The sequence below is a fragment of the Suricata suricatta genome, chromosome 4 (genome assembly GCF_006229205.1).
Source record: "Suricata suricatta isolate VVHF042 chromosome 4, meerkat_22Aug2017_6uvM2_HiC, whole genome shotgun sequence".
Lineage (NCBI taxonomy): Eukaryota > Metazoa > Chordata > Mammalia > Carnivora > Herpestidae > Suricata > Suricata suricatta.
In genome coordinates this window covers 100,837,046-100,857,823 of record NC_043703.1, presented here as the reverse complement: position 1 = coordinate 100,857,823, position 20,778 = coordinate 100,837,046, and the positions used below count along the sequence as shown (strand labels likewise).

General features: G+C 34.8%; 1 protein-coding gene across 6 annotated transcripts in view; it reads left to right on the top strand.

Annotated features, from left to right (window-relative positions):
* The window catches only part of CCDC88A (coiled-coil domain containing 88A), a 130,923-nt gene that overhangs the window by 89,831 nt on the left and 20,314 nt on the right, over window positions 1–20,778 (top strand). For all 6 annotated transcript variants that reach the window (XM_029937382.1, XM_029937383.1, XM_029937381.1 and 3 more), the window contains exons 17-23: window positions 659–800; window positions 4,334–4,498; window positions 9,806–9,967; window positions 11,232–11,509; window positions 11,699–11,842; window positions 15,185–15,371; window positions 19,369–19,514. In XM_029937382.1, the coding sequence (XP_029793242.1) occupies window positions 659–800; window positions 4,334–4,498; window positions 9,806–9,967; window positions 11,232–11,509; window positions 11,699–11,842; window positions 15,185–15,371; window positions 19,369–19,514 (1,224 nt within the window). The remainder of the gene's footprint in view (window positions 1–658; window positions 801–4,333; window positions 4,499–9,805; window positions 9,968–11,231; window positions 11,510–11,698; window positions 11,843–15,184; window positions 15,372–19,368; window positions 19,515–20,778) is intronic.

The following is a 20,778-nucleotide window of genomic DNA, read 5'->3' as shown; positions in this document are numbered from 1 at the left end:
TCTCAGGTATAAGGATTAATCATAATCTCTAGTTTGTGATTTACTCTCAAACTGTGTTCCCATAGTGTCCTTTTTGTAAAAAATTATTAACTGCAAATAATGTAGTTATTTATGAAACCACCATTCAAAAAGAGAACTAAAATATTGGCATTCACATTTGCTTCTTCCTACTTTTTTACCAGTATCCAGTATCTTTGGTATATCATTCCCTTACTAAAATATTCTGCAAGTACTCTGTACCTCTCCGTGAGTTTTAAGCTTAACTGTACCTATCTCTTTATATAAACATCTTAACACATTCATATCATAGACAGATGCTCAATAATATAGTACACCCATGTACTTCTTATCCTATAGATTCTATCCTTATAAAATTAAAAAGAATATTTTGGGACTTAAATCTTCTGGATGCCTTTTATGAGCATTAATTTTGGCTTTTGACAGTGAAGGCTATAATTTGAAGCTCTGTTAACTCAGTTGATTTTTTTTTTTATAACCAGGAATAAAGGGAGGAATCTGGCAATAGAATAATTTCCCTCTTAAAAAAAATACTATTTCATAAGACCTATTTGTGGCATCAGTGCCTATGGTCATAATGATCTTTAAAATTAAGTTTTGACCTCCAGTGATAAACTATGTTATTTTTATATTTGGGTAGTAGGTACAAACTTTTGGAATCAAAATTAGAATCTACTCTAAAGAAGTCTCTTGAAATTAAAGAAGAAAAAATTGCTGCTTTAGAAGCTCGATTAGAAGAATCCACAAATTATAACCAGCAGTTGCGCCAAGAACTTAAAACAGTAAGTGATTTCCTTGGAAGGAATTTTAATTGTCAAATATTTGATCAGAAAAATATAAAGTAGGAAACAAAAAGCAACATCATTAGTATTTTGTCTTTTTCTTTCTTTTTCCTAAATTTGAGAGTAACAGATCTTGGTCTTTTAGTTTATGACAAACTATATTCTATTTATCTACTGTAACTTATTAAATTCTGTTTCATGTACATATGTCCTCCATGCAGTTAGAGGCATATCCGTATTGTGGGAATGGGATGGGGAAGAAGTAGTCTTACTCTATTGGGAAAAGCTTTCACTGTGATACTGACCCTTCACTCGGACACACTTCTCCTATTGAAAATCCAGGTAAAAGTTTGATTGTCAACGATAGGGGTATGAGGATATCAAGTAGAGGCAAACAGTATGTGTAGTATATGAAAGCACCTGATCTCATAAATTTGAGGTTTTCTCCTGGATCTGTTTTCTTGTGATATTTGGAATAATTCTGTGAAATAAGCAAGGCAAGAGCAACTGTCTGTTTTCCTTTACATAAATAAATTGTAATCAAAAGGGCTTGCCCATTTCCTAGGGTTAGTGTATAGTAGAGTGGTAGAATCATGTTCTGTTTTTTCTCCCTTTAATCATCTCTATAATACAACCAAGAGTGGTTTTACAATCAACTAAACATTCAGGTTGACAAGATTACTGTGGGCCACATTTAGAACCACTTGGTTCTAAATACAAATACATAGCAGGGCATTGTCAGGGGTCCCTCTTCATATAATAGTCTGAGAGTCATATTCCCACCAGATGACAGTTCAGGTGCAAGATGATGGAATTCACATTGAACTTGCAGGAGCTGCCCTTGCTTTGAGACTTTATGCTCCATAGTAATCATCTCTTGCAAAAATCCTAAAGGCATAGATATACGATCTCTACAATGGGTATACTGATTTTAAGAGTTGTTGCAGTCAGAGAAGTTTAAAGATATGGACTCCTATTAGGTATTTATAGTTCTTCTCGTCCAAATATAATTTACCAGTTAGGTAATTTTTCTCATATGCAATCTTGCCTGGTAACAGAATATTCCAATTTTTTCAGGTTTCCAAAGACAGTTACCAAAGATTAATTTCCCATGCAGAAAAGGAAAAAGAGTTTGTTCTCCATTTGCCCATACCATCATTGTTGGTATTTGTACCATGAAATATATATTGTCACAGAAGAAACTCTAGAATTTTGCTTAGTTAACATAAAGGATTATCTGAAAAATAAAGTAAAATTTGGTGCTAGATTTAGTTAATCTGTAGTATCTCTAGTTACAAGAAAGTCAACGTCATGAAGCTACTCAGCCAGAAAATAATTGGGTTTTGGTGTAGGTTAGTGTACATGTATTTCAAGTCTAGAGGGCAGAGATCAAAATGTCATCATTGTTTTCCACTTTCAGTCATTTTGGCATAGCTATTACTGGACTAGCTTCCTGCCAGTCAACTAGAATTAGACTGTTCTGGCTTTTAATATTATGTCACTTGAAGACTATGAAAGTTAATATGAGTTGAATCCCTGAAGTAACTGCTAAAATAGCATGACAAAAAAGGTGTGGTTAATATGCCAGCAAAGGAAATAAAATAGAATTATAAAAAATCCCAGAAAAAGCAGAAAAAGAAAAAAATGAGAAACAAAGTACAGATTAAACAAATAGAAAACAAATAGCAAATGGTAGTTTTAAATCAAACCAGATCAATAATCACATTAAATAGAAAACGTCTGGGGCACCTGGGTGGCTCAGTCAGTTTAGTGTCCGACTTTGGCTCAGGTCATGATCTCACAGTTTGTGGGTTCGAGCCCTGTGTCAGGCTGAATGCTTGCTCGGAGCCTGGAAGCTGCTTCAGATTCTGTGTCTCCCTCTCTCTGTACCTTCGCTGCTTGTGCTCTATCTCCCTCTGTCTCTCAAAAATAAATGTAATTTGAAAAAAAATTTTTTAATGAATAGAAAAGCTCTAAATACCTCAATTGAGAGTCTGAGATTAATAAATAACGTAAAAAGGCATGACACACTTATATGCTGCCTCTAAGAAACCTCAATGGAAAATATGTCATTTTTATATGAACATAAATCAGAGATTCTGATTAATGATATATAAGGTAAAGGGACCATTTTTGAAATGTAGTTACAAGAACAATGGGCTAAAAAAAACTTTGTGTATTACACTCTGCTCTCCTTCTTAATAATGGCATGTGTCTGTAGTCTTCATAAGCCTAGAAATAAACACCCTGTGGAAAATGGAAGACAGGAAATGATGTCACTCATCTGTGATTAGGGTATTAAAAGTAATTTTTAAAAACCCTCAAAACTGGAAAATTAGGATCCCAGAACATCTATTAGGTCATTCAGCCATGCCTCTGGGGCATCTTTTGTCTTCAGTCTCACTTCATTATTTCCTAACTCAATAGTAGCAAAATTTATTGTTGAGTCAGAAGTTTCCTAAAGTTTGCTTTAGATGTTGAATTATTTTAAATTTCTATTTTTATTTTAAATTTATTTATTTAAAGAGAGAAAGGTAGAGAGAACACATGAGCATGTGCACAAGTGGGGAAGGGGCAGAGAGAGGGAGAGAGAATCCTAAGCAGGCTCCATGCTGACAATGCTGGATGCTGGGCTCCATCTCATGGACTGTGAGATCATGGCCAGAGCTGCAATCAGTAGTCAGACGCTCAGCCAAATGAGCCACCCAGGTACCCCTGGATGCTGAATTATTTTAGACATTTATATTTTTGCCTTAATGTAATGTTTGGGCTTTAATTAAGAAATTTAGTATAAATGTCTCCTTGGAAAATGTAATGATTCAAGGTAAGTATAATAATAATCAGTCTAAGTTGAAGAGAGCTATTAAGTTAATCAGTAATTTTGGTAATGTAAGATTACCCAGTTGTTAGTATTGAGATGACTTTGTTAAAGTAGGATTTGGTCATAATCACACCAGAAAACCCTGGGTAAGATATATCCTTGGATTGTTCACTTTTTATAAAATGTAGTCATTATATGTGGTTTAGGATCTGAATAAAGAACTCATTAATTTTATCTATTAATATAACTCATTTTGGGCAATGTATCATTCTTACAAGAGCAGACATATATAGATACTTCTTCAACCTTTGGTATCTTTTTAGAAGTAGTTATTATGTCAAGTCTTCATTTGTTCTTTATATTATTAATATTTAGCAACATGTCTATGTCCAGTTAATATATTCTTCATCATAAAAAAACAGGATCTGAAGTTACAGAATATATCATTAGAGTATGGCACATAAGCAGAGTGTATTTAATACTTTCTAGGAGGAAAGGATTTGTACTTTACAAAGCATAAACTGTCATGATAGTAATGATAACCATATGTATTATTTATCACAGTTTTAAATGAAGTGTCTCTCATATTCACTAGACCAGTGCAGAGTATAATTGTGAGAAGTAATAATTTTGGTGATTTTTTCTCCCCATTAAAATATATATTTATTTATGTATTTTTCTCCCTGTTAAAATATTTTAAATAAAATATTAGGTGAAAAAGAACTATGAAGCTCTCAAACAGAGACAAGATGAAGAAAGGATGGTTCAGAGCTCTCCTCCAACTTCTGGTGAAGACAATAAGTGGGAGCGAGAAAGTCAAGAAACGACTAGAGAACTTCTGAAAGTTAAAGACAGATTAATTGAAGTAGAAAGAAATGTAAGTATTTTTAAATTTTTGTAGGAGTTAGATTTTTTAGAAGTTATACATCATTGGATACACAGCTCAAAATTTATTTAATCTGATTTTGGAGCTTTGTTCATTTTATGCTTTCTTGACTAATTTATTTTACAATGTGATAAAGGACTGAAGAAGCAATAATTTAATATACTTTTCTACATCACCCCCATATAAGTCCATCATCAAGCTTTGTCAACTCTGTTGTGAAAATATATCCCAAGCTGTCCTCTTGTTGCTGCTACCACTCTACTCTAAGGTACTATCATCTCTCATCTGGATGAGAGAATATTCTTTCAGGTGCTGTCTTCCCCCCCTTCCACTCCTGGCCCAGTCTAACCCATTCCTATTACAATAGGCAGAGTTATGTTTTGAAACATAAACTTAGTCCTACCACTTTCCTACTTAAAATCTTCATTGGCTTCCCCTTCCAATTAGAATAAAATCCAGGGGCACTTGGGTGGCTCAGTTGGTTAAGTGTCTGATTACGGCTCAGGTCATTATCTCACACTTCCTGAGTTTGCAGGCCTTGAAGCTTGGAGCCTGCTTCAGATTCTGTGTCTCCCTCTCTGCCCGTCCGTGCTCGTGATCACTCTCTCTCTCTCTCTCTCAAAAATAAAAAAATTAAAAAAACAGCAACAACAATAAAATCAAAAGTTTTCAGTGTCCTGTAAGATCATTTCTGACTTTGTCCTGCCTATACTGCTGGCTTTATAAGCATACCATTCTTCTACCCCCTCTGCTTATTAATCTGGAGATAATATTACTATACTCGATACCTGGGAAACACAAAGCAATTGCCTGGTATATAGAGAGTAAATTAATTCTAGTCATATTGGCCTTCTCTATTTGTTCCTATTTCCAGACCTTTATGTTTGTCTTCTCTACCTGGAACACATTGGCTAGCTTCCCTCAGTATTCAGGCCTCATATGATACATCTCCTGCGAGAGGTCTTTCCTGACCCCTCCCCCAGTCAAGTAGCTATTCTAACCTAAGCCATTTAATATCAAGCCACTGCATTATTTAGTTTCTTCATAGCACATTTCACTAGTGAAATCCTATTATTTCTTTATTTGTTGTTTGTCTAATGGAAAAAAAGCCTTTAAAAGCAGAAGAAAGCTTGTCTTTCTTTTTTCCCCACTGTCCTTCAATATGGATAAGTAAGCACAGTAAATATTCTCTGAATGAGTTGGACAAATATTTGACAAGAAACACTAATCAAATAAATTCACCAAACATTTATCTTTTCAAGATCAGTAAGCTTTTGTAATATATATGCTAACAAATAAAATAGTTGTAGTTGTTGCCATTGTGCTTTAATGTAACATGTTTTGCAAACTTCAAAGCCATAATGCCAAAATCAGATTTCCTACAGTGTTGATTCCTACTTTCTCATCCAGAAGTAATCACTGTAAAGAGTTTTCCCAGAAAAATTATTTGTGTATAGAAGTAGATTTCTTTTGGGGCACCTGGGTGGCTCAGTCAGTTAAGTGTCTGACTTGAGCTCAGGTCATGATCTCATGGTTCATGGGTTTGAGCCCCGCATCAAGGATTAGAGCCTGGACCCTGTTTCAGATTCTGTGTCTCCCCCTCTCTCTGCCCCTTCTCCACTCATGCTCTGTCTCTCTCTGTCTCAAAAATAAATAAACAAAAATTTTTTTAAGTATATTTCTTTTTTTGTCCAAGATTTAAATTCTAGTTATATAATATGCAATATAATATTAGTTTCAGGTGTAGGATTTAGTGATTCATTACTTATACCCCATGTTTATCACAAGTGCCCTCCTTAATACCCCTCACCCATTTAACCCATCACCATGCCCTCCTCCCCTCAGCAACCCTCATTTTGTTATCTGTAGTTAAGAGTCTATTTTCTGGTTTGCCCCTCTTGTTTCTTACCTCTGTGTTCATCTGTTACATATCTTAAATTCCACAGATGAGTGAAGTCATATGATATCTGTCTTTCTCTGAATGATTTATTTCACTTAGCATAATACTCTCTAGTTCTATCCACGTGGTAGCAATTGGCAAGATTTCGTTTTTTTCTGGCAAAATAATATTCTGTCATATATATAAACTCCTTTTGTCTTTTTTGATTTTTTTAAGCTTTATTTATTTATTTCTGAGAGAGAGTAGGGGAGGGCCAGAGAGAGAGAAGGAGAGAGAAAATCCCAAGCAGGCTCCACTCTGTCAGCACAGAGCCTGATGTGGGGCTCAAACTCCTGTACTGTGAGATTGTGACCTGAGCTGAAATCAAGAGGCTTAACCAACTGAACCACACAGATGCCCTTATATACCATAACTTCTTTATCCATTTATCAGTCACCGGACATTTGGGCTCTTTCCATAATTGGGCTATTGTCAATAACGCTGCTATAAACATCAAGGTGCATGTATCCCTTTGAATCAGTGTTTTGGTATCCTTTGGGTAAATACCCAGTAGCGCAATTGCTGATTCATAGGGTAGTTCTATTTTTAACTTTCTGAGAAACCTCTGTACTGTTTTCCAGAGTGGCTGTACCAGTTTACATTCCCACCAACAGTGTAAAAGGGTTCCCCTTTTCTCTGAATCCTTGCCAACATCTGTTGTTTTCTGTGTTGTTAATTTAAGCCACCTGACAGGTGTGACATGGTTATCTCATTGTAGTTTTGATTTGTATTTCCCTGATGATGAGTGATGTTGAACATCCTTTAATGTGTTTATTAGCCATCTGTATGTCTGGGAGTGTATTTCTTTTACAAAGTTCTATCTGTGTGATCTGCTATACAATATTTCCATTGGCATTTTTCAATTATGTTATCGTGGGGATCTCTTTATTTTAGACAGATATAGGTCTATCTCATTTTGTTTGATGAACACATACTATTCTGTAGTATGGATGTTACCATAATTTAAAAAAATCTCACATTGATGGACATTGAAGTTATTTTCAGATTTTGCTGCAGTGAAAATCTATGTATAATATGTTCATAGGGTATTAAATTCCTGACAGTGGAATCGATAGGCCAAAGGGTGTAACTGATATCATCATATTAGCCTATGAAAATCAGATTGGTTTTCAATCCTTCTAATAGAGTACCTATTTTCTTAGATACACATTTGGTATTACCAGCCTTTTAATTTTTATTAAAGAAAAAAAATATTTTAATTTGCATGCTTTAAATTGGTGAGCTATTTTACATCTTTATACATTTATCACCTGTATACAAATACCTATTTTTAATTATTCAGTGATTTTACATGTATACACATAGACACACACCTCCATCTCTTGGATTAATAACTATTTCAGAAAATTTGACTGACTTGTAAAGTTCTGTAAGGTAAAACTCTTTCCCATTGACTTCCTTTATAAATTTATATTGAAAGAAAAGCACTTGGTTGCCATATTTTGGCCATTTTATTTTAGATAATGATTTATAAAGATGGCTAGCCCTATATTAGACTGGTAATTTTGGTGTTTTTGCCATTGTATTTACTGACCTCATAACTTCTTCATTGTAAATTTTTTCCTGCTCTGAGATGTCCTTTCTACTCTCTTTTATTCTTCTATAGACTATAGGAATTTTTCCTATTACTGTAGGGATACCCAGACTTGTCATTAGAACTTGTACATTTTGATTTATTAAGACCTGAACTACAGAGCACTTAACATACATAAGTGAAAAATGGTTCACTTCTTTGGTGTATCAAGGTGATATATAGTGGTTCCATATTTTTCCAGTGTAAATGTTTTAGTCCCTTTTATCTGAACAAATGAGCTTAAGAGAAGGACAATATCAAAACCCATCTTAAAGCCTTTGGCTTCCTCAGCTTTGATTTTGTGGGATAATATATGGATTAAGTCATTTCTTGCTTTCATACAGTGACATGCAGTATATGTAACATGAAAACATAGAAAATGAATGTTTCCTTGGTCCCCTGTGTAAATATGATAAAAGTGAATTGTGGTTCAGTGTAACTTTTTATGCATATCACAGTAATGTGCAACAAATTCTAGCCTTTTTATATATAAAGTTTTATTTCAGTTTTATAGAGAGATCTTTGTACTTTTTGATACTAATATTTTATGAAATGTTATTTAGAATTAATCCTAAACTATGGCAAACATTTTAATATATATTGCATTAAATTAATAATGATCTATGATTTACATAGTAATTCAACTGTTTATAAAATTGAACATTGTCAAATGTACTGGAAAAATCGAAAATTGTATGTTTTGTTTGGATTTGCTCCAGAACTCCTATAGATGAGATGGAGTTTTAGTGAGTGTTTTACACTATGGAAAAAAGCTAATGAAAATCTGTAACATCTGTTAGATCAATTATGGCCTAAATTTTTTAAACACATGGTTGAAATTGTTCCTGCTTCTCTTCCAAATTTGTGTTTATAAAATAGTTTTGCTTCTACCCCTGGGACCAGCACTGGCCTATATATATATTTGCCTTTGGGCAATTAGAAAATGTACACTTCATTGGCTAGGCACAATCCCACGCACTTTTGAACACCACAAAAATGATGTAACCACCCCATTCTAGCTTTTTGTTCTTTTAATTTAAATTCAAGTTAGTTAACATACAGTGTAGTCTTTGCTTCAGGAGTAGAATCTAGTGATTCATCTCTTACATATGGTACCCAGTGCTTATCCCAAAAAGTGCCCTCCGTAAAGTCCATCACCCATTTAGCCCATCTCCCCATCCACCTCTCCCCCAGCAACCCTCAGTTCTGTATTTAGGAGTCTCTTATGATTTGCCTCCCTGTCTCCATTCTAGTATCTTGTGTTAATTATTGAGAATGGAATATTTTATTTTTTGGATGCTCTAAAGCAGACAGTATAGAGACACAATAGTATGGTAAGGTTTTAGTATTATTGCTTTAAAGAAAGCAATAGATTAAATCTCTTCTTGGGGCACCTGGGTGGCTCAGTCGGTTAAGTGTCCAGCTTCAGCTCAGGTCATGATCTCATGGTTCATGGGTTCAAGCCCTGCATTGGGCTCAGTGCTGACAGCTAGCTCAGAGCCTGGAGCCTGGAGCCTGTCTTCCAATTCTATTTCTCCCTCCCTCTCTGACCCTCCCCTGCTCACAGTGACTCTTTCTCTCTCAAAAATAAATAAATAATTAAAAATTTTAAAATCTCTCTTTACAATTTGGAATAGTGGGAAACTGTTTAACTCTTTTAAGGTTGTTGGGATTTTTTGGATTATAATGGTAATAGTTTTTATAAAACTCTAATATCTGTTAAACAGAAATGTTTATTGCTTTTTAAAATGTGTTCTTTATTAAGAATGCTACATTGCAAGCAGAGAAGCAAGCACTGAAAACTCAACTGAAGCAACTTGAGACACAGAACAATAATTTACAGGCTCAGATTCTTGCACTTCAGAGGCAGACGGTGTCCTTACAGGAGCAGAATACTACTCTTCAAACACAGAATGCAAAGCTTCAGGTTGTAATATAATATTTGGGGATATGCAACCAAATTTTTGAATTATGCTCTTAAAATAAGGATAACTGGACATGGTAGTATTGTTTCTTAGTGAGTATATTAAATTAATGGATGGTAAAATCTGTTTAGTGCTATACCAAACTTTTTTAAATGTCACAGCATCTAAATAATACCTAATAAATTCTTTTAATGAACATAAAATAAAGGTAATTTTATCTTTATTAAAAATATTAAAAAACTTTTTATGTTTTAAAATTTTTATTTAAAATGCTTACTTATGGGAGTGCCCAGGGCCATAGTGGAGCACAGCGACTGCACAAGGAGCCAGGGGAGCAGCAGCAGCACCTGCCAGGAAGGCCTGGCATTAAAAAAATAAATAAGTAAAATAAAATACTTACTTAGTTAAAATATAATTTCATCTTTATTTTATTTATATTTACTTTATGGCCTTTTACCTGTTTCAGCAAGTTGATTGTAATTAAGCAGAAACTCTTGTGTTAGAGTATGGTTGCAACATACCATTGCTTATCTCATTTTTACAGCTTTCATATCAGTTATTAGAAAACAACACAACATGAGAAGTTTGTCTTCAGACTTTTCCTTATGTTAGAGGAGCAATCTGCACTTAATGTTGCAGTGTCTTTTCAAATAGAATGATCAGATCAGGAAATGTGTAACTCTTTGAAACTTCTTAAAGAGCCAGAGGAAAAAATTCTCCAAATCTGAAAGTTCTTTCTGTAACGCTTTTCCAAATGGTAAAACACATGCTTAGTTAATGTAGCCTCTTGAGAAAATGTCCAGTTGAAATGTCATAAGTAATTTTTCAGTTCTGTCAACTCAACTTTTAGGAAGTGATAAATTAGCATTTTAGATTCTATACATTTTCATGAACGGAATACAAATTGTTTTTAATCATCTTCATTTAAATAATTCAACCCAAAACATATATATGGTACATACCTCATAATAATTTTCAATAACAACTGCCAAAAATAAAAATTAAATTGTAGCCTTTTTCTTTGGCATACTTGTAAAAGCCACACTTTCTCAGTATAATATGGATATATCTGTTGTGATTTATATAGAGCTTCTTAAAGTCAGTGTTACATAAAATATAAATTTTAATGTTGCCATTAGAATTATATTTTGAATAGTTTCTAACATGGGAAAATTATTGTATTTGTAATAAACACATATCACATATTTGTGTCTTCTTGAAGAATAGGTAGCTTTTTATGTCTGATAACAATATGCCTTCTTACAGGTTGAAAATTCTACCCTTAATTCCCAAAGTACGTCACTTATGAACCAGAATGCACAACTTCTAATCCAGCAGTCTTCTTTAGAAAATGAAAACGAAGCTGTAATCAAAGAGCGAGAAGACCTGAAATCTCTCTATGATTCTCTGATCAAAGATCATGAAAAGCTGGAACATCTTCATGAACGGCAGGCTTCAGAGTATGAGTCTCTCATCACAAAACATGGAACTCTAAAGTCTGCCCACAAGAACCTTGAAGTAGAACATAAAGACCTCGAAGATCGGTAATTTATTATCTTCTTTAAATAATATAATAAATTTGTGTTAAATAGATCTAAGATAATTTATATAGGAAATTTATCATGTTTATGTAATACTCATTAATAAGTTACTCTTGTTTTCTTTGTTTCTAAAGTATTTCCTTTTTCTAATGAAATAATTATAAACCAAATACCTTGTTTTTTTCCCCCCAGTTACAATCAGTTACTAAAACAGAAAGGACAGTTGGAAGATTTGGAAAAAACACTGAAAGTAGAACAGGAAAAAATGCTGCTTGAAAACAAAAACCATGAGACTATAGCTGCAGAATATAAGAAACTTTGTGGTGAAAATGATAGGTAATAAATATTTATATATTCTAGTTTTATATTATTCATTATACCCAGAGTATATACTGCTCCTTTGCATTACCATCTGTAACTTCGAATTTTTATTTCTTTATCTGTTTTATTTTTTTCTTTTATAGTTTATTGTCGGATTGGTTTCCATATCACACCCAGTGCTCATCCCCACACAAGTGTCCTCTTCCATGCCCATCACCTCCCTTCCCCTCTCCCCCTCCCCCATCAGCCCTCAGTTTGTTCTCTGTATTCAAGAGTCTCTCATGGTTTGCCTCCCTCCCTCTCCCCAACTAGTTTTCCCCATTTCCCCTCTCCTGTCGTCCTCTGTTATGTAACTTAGAATTTTTTAAAAGACCCCAGAGCAACAAGTACATTACCCAACAAAATCTTGCAACTAGTTATAAAATGGCTTGAAAACCTAGGTCCCTTGTTTTCTCTTACCTTTTCTCAATTTATTCAACTAATTAAGTTTTTAAACCACATTATATAAAGAAATCTTTGTATTTTGATAGCATTTACATGCTCTATTGGATAGAATGTAATGAAATCTGATTCTTTATGTCTGTCTGTTTGTCTGGTATTTCAATTCTGGTCTTTCAGAGGTGCTACAAGTGAGCAGCAGCCTTCTATTTTCTAGCTGACTGATTTGAACTCTTATTTTTAACTGTCTTAGGTATTAATGGTTCTCATATTGCCATGGGGCAATTATTTTTTCATTTGTAGCTTTGGAAAAATCAAAATTTGCCAACTGGTAATCAGCCTGCTTCATAAGGGTACATTTCAACGGGTTTTTAGAAACCTTTGAAAGTTTAAAAGGAGCCTGAACATTGGCACTGCACTTAGGGTTTTAACTATACCTGAAGTGCTAAAAGGCAGCACAAAAAAATTCAAATGAGGGTCATTTGTTGACTCTTGTCCTATTATGAATTTAATATAATCCAGTTTTCAAATTCTGTTTCTTTTCCTTTACCAAAAAAAATCCTTCTAAGTTTGTAGACCCATTTTCATTTTCATACCAGTAGTTTTTAATTTAGTAATTGTTATAATCTGAAATAGTGTACTAGGGGATTTGAACTTCAGTAAGCTCAACACCAAGCTAGAATCGAGAAGGATCCACCTTTAAGGTATGTTCAGTAGAAGACCAAATCGTGACAAGGTATAGAATACAAAGACAGGGTCTCTTTTAACTTTTTTTTAATGTTTTATTATTTATTTTTGAGTGAGAGAGAGGGAGAGAGAGAGAGCAAGCAGGGGAGGGGCAGAGAGAGGAGGAGACACAGAATCAAAAGCAGCTCCAGGCTCTGAACTGTCACCACATAACCCAACGTGGGCCTCGAACCCATAAGCTATGAGATCATGACCTGAGCCAAAGTCGGATGCTCAATTTACCGAGCCACCCAGGTGACCCAAGACAAGGTCTTTTGTTTTTTACACACATAACATTGGGGAAGGTTTTTAGTGTCAAAGTCCCATCTTGAACCCAACCTTTTTCCATTGTTGGGATTTGCAACAACTGGGACAGTAGGTGAGCTTGGATAGGTCTTCTAGGAATCTAATTGTACCCATTCCTGAGGAGCCTTCTGAGAAAGAGCTTAGCCTAAATGATAAGAAGAAATTGAGCATAATGATCTTGAACCAGAAGATTCTGCAGGCTTGAAAGGGAAGGGTGATTCTGAGTATTTTCTGTCTCTCAAAGCTGTTCTATCCCAGCCTTTATGCACTCGTGTCTGTGTTGTGAAGGAAGAAAAGGCTTTAAGCAAAACATTGAAAGAGCTTTTACCAAAAGAAAAAAAAAGGCTTGTCTGAAAAATATCCATTCCTCAAATAACCTAAGTTTTATCTTTGATAATGCCATTTCAAGAACGTTTCTTATTTGGGCTAGTTTGTTTTGGCTTCTTTAGTATTGTGTTCACTGAATTGCATTTTGGTTTTAATGTTCGCAGCTTTAAGGGATAGTGTAAAAAACTGTTAAAGAGCTCATTTTAGCATTTGCAAGATGATGGTGTTGAGGATATTGTATTTCTTCATATCCCACCCCCATGAAGTATCGTAGATAAATCTTTGATCTCCATAGATATTGACATATACTGTGTAGCTGATTGTGTGTCTTAGACCTGGCCAACTGTTGTAACTCATGGCATTCATTCATTCATGGATTCAACCTATTTATGGAACATCTTCTGTATGTTTCTGGTCTCGCCATTTTATTTTTTTGCCAAGTCTGATTTTTAAACATATTATTTTGCTATTTATAATTCTCGTACGCTGACTCAATTCTTTGGGGAATGAGTTGAAGCAGATTGTTAGGTGTTCTGAACAAGTCCCATCTTGTTCTTAATGCTGTAAGATAAACGTTGTTAAACTACAGGTAGCTAGCTTAGCAGGCTAAATCCAGACTGCATCCTGATTTTGTTTTTGTTTTCCACATTAAAAACAAAATTTATTATATAGCTCTTCTGTTTTTTATTATTTTACTTTAAGTTTTTAATTTCAATTTGTTAGTTAACATACAGTGTCACATTAGTTTCCGTAGTACAATATAGTAAATTAACAGTTCCATCCCGTTTTGGTTCAACTCCCAAACTAAAAACAATTTCTACATTATAAAGTTTTGTGGGGGGCACATAGAGAAAAAGAGCATGCTGTACGTTGCAAGTGGCCCACCATGTCTAAGGTATTTGCTCTCTGGTCCTTTATAGAAAGAGTTGCTGACCTCTGCTCTTAGATGTCAGTGGACCTTGTTCTGAGGGTATAATGGAAAGAAACAGATAAGTTAGGTGTGGTTTGATTTTTATAAAAAATCTAAAAGTTATTATTAATAATTGGAAAGTATATAAATATGGGTAATTTGTCACAAGTGTGGAAATCTCAATAACTAAAATTTTGGTTTAAGCTTGTATATCTCCATTATCTGGCAACAGATTGATTGTCATTTCTGGTACTCCATTGATGGATTCTCTTGATCTTCTTGAATTTTCATATTGAATTTTAGAATTTTAAAATTCTCTATGAAATCTAAACTAGATTGGTTATTGTCTCTTTTGTACTTTAATCTATATATTTTCTTAATAGTACTTCACATTTTAATGATAAAATTATAAGTATCTTTACTTTTTAAATATTTAAATACTGGAAGATTTCAAGGGAAGATTAGTCTGATTTTTATAAATCTAGTTTTACAGAATAGAAGTTGATTTTCTGAAGAGTTTAGTCACTGGCAAAAGAGTCTTTTATATTCTCTAAGTATGTCTCTGATCCACAGCATTTTCACGTTGTGTAAATTACAATGAAAGCTATTAAGAAATCTAATTCTATTTCTGTCATGATTTCTAAATATAGGTTGAATCATACATATAATCAGCTTGTAAAAGAAACTGAAGTTTTACAAACTGACCATAAAAACTTGAAAAGTCTTCTAAATAATTCCAAGCTGGAACAAACAAGATTAGAAGCTGAATTTTCAAAGCTAAAGGAACAATACCAACAGTTGGACATCACATCCACCAAGCTAAATAACCAGTGTGAGGTGAGCTTTATCAGGTTTCTTCCTTTTAAGAGTCAAGACATGCCTAAAAAGTGAACAGGCATAATAAAATGATGATACCAGTATATATTTGGGGGGGTATTTCTAAAAGAAGTGATCAGGGATACTTGAAATTCACAACTCATTCAAAAAAAACTTGTTACTATTAATATCAAGATTGTTTATTTTTTTAAGCTTATGTGTTCAGGTACTTTGAAAATGTAAAATTGTGCCCTTGTTGAATGAAAAAGTGTTTATTTACCCCCTAGCATGTACTAGTAAAGCCGAAAGGTAAAAATCTCTCCCTTGGTTGAGCTTATATTCTGGTGGAAGGAACTAGACAATAAACAACAAGTGAAATACATAGTGTTTCAGTGTTTTGTAACATGGCTATATAGCACTTTACCCCAAAACTAGGTGGTGTAAAACAGTTATTTATTAGGCTCACTGATATGTGGATCAGAATTTGGATAGGGATAGTGGGACCAGTTTCTCTCTGCTTTACTTGCCACTGGGCCCCCAGCCTGAAGATTGAAAGGCTGAATGCATGTTTCATAGTTGATTCTGGCTATCAGATGGAGGCATCAGTTTTCTCTCTACATGGTGTCTCCAAGAGGGTTGGTTGGGGCTTTCTTACGACATGGTGAGAATGAGAGAGAAGCCATCTCTGTTTTGATGTTCAAACCTCAGAAGTCATGCAGCATCACTTCCCTTGCATTCTATTCACTGAGGCAGTCAAAGTCCCATTTCAGATTCGAGGGAAAGAGAAAATAGACTCAGCCTCTTGGTGTGTCAGAATGGCAAGATTCTGTAGAGCATATGGACTGGAAATACTGCTCTACCTATTTTGAAAATTGGTCTGCAACATACAGGATGTTACAAAGTAGATAAGTTATGTGCAGGTAAAAATGAAGTAGGGTAAAGGGGGATATTGAAGACTTTCAGGGTGAATGGAGGAGTGTAGATTGAGATTTTATTAGGCATCCTTGAACAAAGATAACTTTATTCAAAGTAAAGCAGGGGAGCCATTTGAGCATTTTGAACAGAAATGACATTGACCTTATGTATACAGTTGTGTCCTTAACATAATTCCATGCCTCTCTTTCTTTTTTAGGTTTTTTTATTTTTCTTAGAGTTTACTTATTTATTAATTTTATTTATTTATTTATTTTGAGAGACAGTGTATGTGCGTATAGAGTGAGAAGGGAGAGAGAGAGAATCCCAACCCGACACTGTGCTCTCAGTGCAGAGCCCAGTATGGGACTCAAACTCACAAACTCTGAGATCATGATCTGAGCCAAAATCAAGAGTCGGACTCTTAACCAACTGAGCCACCAGGCACCCCCAGGCCTCTCTTTTGATGGTTTGATAAAGCAATACAATATAAAATATAAAAGGATACTGAAAACCTTAGATAACCCTTATATATTATTGGTTGGTCCCCAAATCATTGATGTTTGAATATGTTTAGCTTAACACCTAAATTTCATGGCACTTTTAAGAAACAAGCACTTAAGCTAACCTTTAAAGGAAAATAGGAATAGATTTCAGAAAAGTAATACTTAGAAGCTTTTTGTCTGAAATGATAAACCAATAGAAAGAAAAAATAGTTTAATAAAAATGATATACATTTAATTACCCAACAAGGCTCAAAAAGCATGGAATATTCATTCTGCCTGTGATTTATAAAAGTCTAAGTAAAATGTAAATAAAGTGATGGACTTAGAGGAGGAGGAATGGGGCAAATCAACTCCCTAAGACACAACAAAATTGGGCAGAATGGTCAAAAACATTACAGGACTCTGGACCTCAAGGAAAGGTATGCAAAAAATTGAAAAGCATTTATTCAAGAAAAGCTACTCAACCTTGGATAGGAACTCTGGTTATCTGAGGCATTTTATCTTGTGGTTTCTCCCATTCTTCTCCCCCTTTCCTAGTTCCAGCACTTGGTAGTTCAGGTGAGGGCCATACTGTGAAACCATCAACTTTGCTACCAGAGCAGACTGATTGATTTGGGCAGAGCATAAAAAAGTCCCCATCCCCAGGAGAGTTGTCAAAGGTCAACTCTCAGATGGCTTGAGGTTGGAATATTGCTTGGGGCAAGTAATAGATTGGGAAATTAGTCAAAAATTTCACTGAGAAAGCCAAGGAATGAGACACTTGGCCATAGTGAATTTTGATAAAGTTCCACAAGATCGGCGGTCTGGAGTCCAGGAGAGACCAGAAAGGGCCCTAGAGACCTAGTTATCTCTGGCTGATTGTCCCAACCCAATTAAATGTTAACTCTTGAGAAGTGGCTAAGTCATATAATAACATGATTTAGAAGGAGTGAGAAAATGAATCCATAGTGTTACAGGCCAGGATACCAATTAATCTTTGTGGGAAGGGATGGTGATTGGAAAAAAGGCACAGGGTGTTTCTGGGAGCTGTTTCTTGATCAGTATGCTGGTTCCACTCGTGTTCCTTTGCTCTAATTCACTGAGCTGTATCTACTTTGAATTTCTTCCCTTTTCTATATATATCCTTGATCAATTGTCTATTGACACAGTAATTAATGCTGTATAACAACATAGAATCTTTGGTAATGGACAGTAAACATTTATTTTTGCTTATGATCTGTGGATTGGCTGAGCACATGTGCTGATAGCAAGTATTGATGTGTCAACCAAGATCATTTGATCTTAGTAGAGGTTGCTCCTATATCTGCATTTAACTGGTACGGGCTTGAGGGTGGGCTGGCTGGCCTAGGGCAGCCCCAGCTGGCATAACTGTTCTCTGTGCCACATGGTGTCTCATCCTCCAGCAGGATTCCAAATGGAAGCACTTAAACTTCTTGATTCTTGAGACCTACGCCTGGAGCTTCCATCACCACCACTTCCTTTCATAGCCCAAGGCTTTCCACATTCAAAAAGAAAGAAAATAAGTTCCACTTCTTAATAGTAAAAGCACAAAATCACAGCATTAGAAGGTGTAGATACAGGGAGGAGAATAATTGCATTCAGTCTTGCAATGAATCTACCACATGTTGTATTTCAGTTTAACAATTTGTTGGTAAAACAAATACAGCACAATATTGATAGCAGTTATATTTAAATGCCTGTTTATGGATATTCATAGTATTCACCATACTGTCTGCTTTTCTGTATTCTATGAGATCAAAATGTTTCTTTTCCTTTCCCACCTCTCCACGCCCCCCCCCCATAGGAGGGCTTGTTGTTGGCTTTTTTTTCCTTTTATTTTTTCAGTACAGATCTTTATGCTGTACTCTAAACCTGCTGAAGTTGAGTGCTAGGACCCAGAAATCCACATTTTAAAATAAACTCTACAAGTGATGTTAAATTTTGAAAATCACTACTTTGGGCTTTCTGGCTTCTACGGGAACTTCTGGCCTAACTAAGGCATATTTCTAATTTCTTCTAACTACAAAGAAGCAGCCCAGCACTGCTGGCAGCCCAACTACCAATATTATCAGCCTAGTAAAACCAGCCATTGACGAGACTACCTTAGTCCCTTTGATCAAGCTATAAAAACTATGTACAGACTTTTAAGATTCCTAAAAAATAGTGGTTGAGGAAATAATGAGGTATATTAAGTACCTACTTTGTGTTAGAAGCATGACACAAGGTACTTTACATATATTATTTAATCCTTGCAACAGTCTGGGGTAGTCTCATTTTATAGATGAGGTCATTAAAACCCAGAGAATTAATTAACTTCTCCACTGTTTCATAGCTCCTTAAATAGAAGTTAAACAGTTTGAAGAAACCAGATGTTTATGGAACTAGATAATTTATTATATGTTAAACTCCATGTAAGAATTTTTTAAAATGTGTGTACTGCAAATAACTCCGTATTTTAGCTATCATTATAACTAAAATAATCACTCCTGTTCTAATCAAAGTGCAACCATCTAATTATTCAAGTAGCAGTTTTTCAGTTGTTTTGGGTGATTTATATTAAATGTAAATGTTGATTTTTGTAAATGTTTGTATTTAAACAGTTACTAAGCCAACTTAAAGGAAATTTAGAAGAAGAAAATCGACATCTACTAGATCAAATTCAGACATTAATGCTACAGAACAGAACACTATTGGAGCAAAATATGGAAAGCAAGGATCTCTTTCATGTTGAACAAAGACAGTACATGTAGGTACCAAATTTTAAAATATTACTCATCATTTTATCATTGCCACTCAGTGACAGAGATAGTCTCTACTATTGTTTTTTAATTATCAGCATTAGTTTTTCTCCATATATTTTTTGAATGCTTATGTTCCAGGCACTATGCTAGTACAGCCAGAAATACTAACATGAAAACACAAAGGTCCTACTCTAAGGGAACTAGTAACATAAAACAAGAAATACAAATAATCGCTATAACGGAAGTATGTATATGAGGCCATAGAAATAAAACAAATATGGGGGGGAAGGAGTACCTTAGTCTGAGAGAGGCAAGGTAGACTTTTTAAAGATATGATTACTTGAGCTGAGACTTAAAAGAGGCTCATAAGAGTTTGCCTGAGGAGACATTCCAGGCCAATAGAGCACAGATGAAGTAACATGGAGGTGTAATGAAGGTGTGTTACGGTATGGTATAGAATCTAAAAATTAATAGTTCCTCCTAGAGCAGAAATGAGTAAGAGGAAGCAATTGAGAAGTGGTTGAAAACTTAGGGGCCGTTTCACAAAGCATACAAAGGAGTTACTGAAAAAACTGAGCAGGAGAGTAAAATGATTAGGTGTGTGTGTGTGTGTGTGTGTGTGTGTGTGTGTGTGTGTGTGTCCTAAGGCACTGATGACATTTTAGAGGATTGGAGGTTCTGAGAATAGAGACAAAGGGTAAATTTTAGAAAGACTGTTGCAATAATCTAGTGAAACATAATTCACAAGCAGTGGTAGTTGAGATTAAATATGAGATGTGAGAGATAGAATTGATAAGGTTTAATATTGGGAAATTATGTCTCCATTAAGTGGAGGTATCTGGTAAGTCAGGGATTTGGGCCCGAGCAGCTCAGTGGAATGTCTTTGTTTTACACCAAGGTTCAGCTTTACTAAATTCTTCTTTTCCCCTGTTCCTTTCCTAAATGAAAAATACCACAGTATAATAGAAATAACACAAATGATGAAATAAGGCATCTCCCAATCTGTTTGATGGTGAGCTGGAGCACGTAGGAAACCAGGATACGTCAGACATTTTTTGAAGGATCAGTTTTCTTATAAAATTTGGGGCAGGGAACATGATCTTTATATTAACATAGGTATTTATGGAGCAAAAGGCAGAGTTTGCATGAGCTCTTAAGATAAATGCAAAAATTCAAAGAAATTTCACATTTGTGGCTGGCCGCTTTGGACTACGCCTTCAATCCTTTCAGGGGTATGTATGCCTTTACTCTCTGCTAGAGAGGTCATTT